General features: G+C 32.5%; 1 protein-coding gene across 1 annotated transcript; it reads right to left on the bottom strand.

Moving 5' to 3' along the window:
* Window positions 1-384: 384 nt before the first annotated feature.
* Window positions 385-2900, bottom strand: LOC107460617 (uncharacterized). Its single transcript, XM_016079002.3, has 2 exons — window positions 2023-2900; window positions 385-874 (listed from the first exon to the last, which is right to left on the bottom strand). Exons 1-2 carry the CDS (start codon window positions 2826-2828, stop codon window positions 799-801), a joined length of 882 nt encoding a protein of 293 aa, XP_015934488.1. The 5' UTR covers window positions 2829-2900; the 3' UTR covers window positions 385-798.
* Window positions 2901-4047: the final 1147 nt, after the last annotated feature.

Raw genomic sequence — 4047 nt, 5'->3', positions numbered from 1 at the left:
GAACCTTTCATTCATATAAAATGTCTTTAATCACTAAGTCAAAATTTTCAATTAAAAATTTCAAAATTTTATTTATATAAAAGCCAAATTTGTTTAATTATATAAATACTAAATTTTGATCCCAATATCTTATCAGATTATTGAATATTGTATTTTGTTAATGACTTGTGAGTAAGGTAAATACTTGCAAATTGAGAACATAGAATTAGAATTGACATATTATAAATCTGTAAATACGATAAGATTGAACAACCTGTGAATAAAGTTAAGATTCGATCTAAACTTTACTCTACTTTATCCATTATTACTCTTAATCTTTGATATGTTGAGTTGGAAAATACGGTAAGAAATTAATATACCTTAAACTTAATTATGTGCTAATCATCAGAAAATGCTATTCATTTCATAGTCATATATAGAACCATCTAACAGTACAACCAAGATAAAGAATAAAAGAAACATACAGGCTAGTTAAAGCCACCTCTATGAATATCTAAAGAACCCACACCACTTTCATATATGCCCTGTCATGTCTAAACATCAGTGAAACATTAATTACATGAAGCACATACAACAATACTTGTAAAAGTGTAATATTGGATCACAATATTCTTGAGAGCCAGGCTCAAAAGTTGGACTCATCTGAATTATTTATCAAAGTTAAAGCCGAATCAAAGTATTATCAATGGCTATAATTCCATGATGAGCCTGTGTATGTGGACTTGTTTCAACATATAAAAGATGCATTCATTCCACAAGTACTCTATCATTTTTCATCACACGAACATGTCGACAATGTTATTTCTGTGTTTGCCTTTTGCGTCTTGGAATGCAAGGCCAGCAACGATGACCATTACTCTTCTCATGCCTAACCCTAAAAATGCATAAAAAAAAGTCATGGTGCCAAATTTAATTAGTAAATAGTAAGTTAACCAAGATAAACACAAACGTGTAGGTCCTAAATATGATGTTACAATGCTTAATATGTAAGCCTATTCCCTTTTTTCTTTTTCTCTTTTTTGTCAAAGTAGACACCTGTTTGGCTTACAACCATTACTTGTTTAGTCAGATTAGTAAGCAACAAAAAGTAATTGCATATTGCAATAGCTAAGAAGCAAACGCCTAATAATTATCGATTATATTACCTGTACATAAAAATTAGCTATCAAAATCAGTTATTAGTATAAAATATATGTTAAAATAAATACACATTAAAAATAAATTAAATTACATATATATTTATATACAAATATATTAGTGACTGATTTTAGCGGTTGATTTTAGTATACAAAAAATATTTTTGAATAACTACAATTCCCCTTTTGATTTGATTTAGGTCAAGTCCTTAAAAGAAGCACCCAAGGACATTTTCAATCAAAGTAAGTGGTGCCAATTTACCCCTATAATCGATCACACACAGGGTACAACATAAAAAGAATGGAGTGGTGTTAGATGAACATCGAAAATTGAAAATCAATTGAAAACCAATATTCATTGGTTTCGATATTCAATATGATAAAATGGTAAAAATATTTCATAAGATGAAATCTAGAATCTACCCGACAACGTGTGCGCGTTTGTAACTTTTGTTTCTCTTTTACTTTTTCAGTTACCAAAATTTTGGGACCGAAACCCTAAGATCATGTTATAGTACTTTGAAGCAAATATTCCCCAAGATCCAGATCAATTTGAAGGATATACAATTGAATGTTCTGTTCTGAAATCAGAACCAAAACAAACAACGGAAAACTCTGCAAGATTCAACTAACTAACAGCACGAAATAAAAAAAAAATTGTATAATTACTTCTGTTCTAGAATCTTGTCCCCTGTACCAACCATATGATTTAATTTAATATGTAGAATTTTAACAAAATTAAGATGATTTAAGAAAAGCACATGGCATCAATTTTCTAATTTTTAATCAAATAACAAACAGAAAATCAAAGCCATATATATGTTCTTAAATTGCGTTTATGTAAAGTTGATAGACGATAATTATTAGATGATTGGATAAAATATACCTGGAATTACTTGTGCTGCAGCTGCTATTACTACTGCTACTGCTACCAGATCTCTTGGTGGAGCTGCCACTGTTGAGGCTTGAAGAACCACTGTCATCACTCTTCTTCCACCACTCCTTATCAGAATTATTATTATTAGTCGTTGGCCTCGGCGATACTTTGCTGTTATTCGCTGAGGCCAACGACTCATTATTCTTGTTCTTGTTCTTATTTTTCTTCTTAGATCCCAAAGTGAAAGAAGGGATCATCATCTTCAGATAGAATCCACCTGATCCGCGATCAATGCTTCCACTTCTCCTAACCACCCTTCTACTACCTCCGCCGCCGCCGCGGCCACTACCGTTCTTTAGGCTCTTTGTTTTCCCCTGGTCCTCCGCCGCCGTGGGCGGCTCCTCTGAATTGTTGTTATGTCTGTGGTGATGCTCGACGAGATCCTTGAGAGAGAGCTCGTAATTGAACTCAGGCATGTTCTTAACCATCTCCATGAGCTCCCTTTGGCCTCTGACTATGGCTTGTGTTCGAGAAGCAGGGGACATGCTTCTGTAATGGTGGTGGTGGTGGTTGGCTCTGTTGTGATCACGTGAGGGGCTCGTGCTCCATAGAGGAGGAGAATCCACTTCGTCCCATGATGAGTTGTAACTACGATGCGTGGTTGTTGTTCCATTTCCATTGTAGAGAAGAAATGGATTGGTTGGTTCGTGTGTTCGTGGATCAAGCATGATGATGTCTCTCTCTTGCTCTGTTTTTTTGGTGGTTCTGTTTTGTGTTTCTAATGTTTGTTTGAAGCAAAGGTGTTTGTTTTTCATTCACCGACGACACGGTTGAGATAGGAGTGAGAAGTGAGAGCTGTTAATGAATAAAGAATAATGCTTTATGGTTTATGCTGCTAAATGCTAATTAATTAATTATTTAATTAATTTGTTTGGTAATCGGGATATTATAGTGTTGAATGAGGGAATAAAATTAACAGGGATTAGCCTCCTTAAGGCTTAAAGTCAAGGGATTCTGGATGCTGGTGGATTTGTGGGGCCCAATTCTTTAATTGCTCTCTCACCCTCACATTTCTCTCGTTTGTCTCTTCTTTTTTTTTAAATGTAACTTTAATCTTTATTTTTCTAAAAGAAGAAATCGATATTGATTCTATTATTTGCACATTAAGAAATTAGATCATGCTTCTAGATTGATATGTGCTCGTATTTTTTTTTGTCTCATGGTTTAATTATTATATAAATTAAAGAAATATAAGATTTGTCCCTTTTTTTATACTAAATATATCTAAATTTGTACACATTCTTGTATAGAAGATTTTTTTGAAGTATATCTCATCGCTTTAATGAAACATGTCATTTTATCTTTTTCGTAAATAAAATATATGTCAAATTCTAAAAAACAGCACATGATATGAATACCTGTAAAAGATATTTTAATACTTAAATAAGTAATAATTTAAAAAATTAATAGAGTGATTTAGATGAGTAATAGATTTTTAAATATCTTTTATTTTTTATTTTATTTTTTTATAGATGATCATCCAATAATATGACGATATGTGGTATAATTTATTTTTGAATGATATGTAACAATTTAATGATAATTATTAAATGTATTTGTTGATTTTTTAACTGATTTTTGAAATTTTGAGACATTAATGAATAGGTATAGTAATTTTTTCCGGCGGAGTAAGTATCTGCGAAAATTTACCCGTCAAAGAACATATTTGGGAGTCAATTTCTTTCCATAGGAGACGGAGACGGAATCCTATATAATAAACGGGACAGAGACGGGGATAGAGGTCCCCGTCCCGTGGATACCCGTATAATCCTCGTTATAGAAAATGACCAAAATATCCTTCATATATACATATTAGTTTTAAACCCTCCTGAAACCCCAAGCCATCATTCACATTTGACACTCCCTCTTTTCGTTCAAATATGATAAATCATTCACAAAACCCTAATTTCTTGTTCTTTTTAATCCACCTTTTCTCTTAATGTCGTTTCGTCATTTATCATCCGCCGCCATCCT

The sequence above is a fragment of the Arachis duranensis genome, chromosome 8 (assembly GCF_000817695.3).
Source record: "Arachis duranensis cultivar V14167 chromosome 8, aradu.V14167.gnm2.J7QH, whole genome shotgun sequence".
Lineage (NCBI taxonomy): Eukaryota > Viridiplantae > Streptophyta > Magnoliopsida > Fabales > Fabaceae > Arachis > Arachis duranensis.
This window is presented reverse-complemented; position numbering and strand designations above follow the sequence as displayed.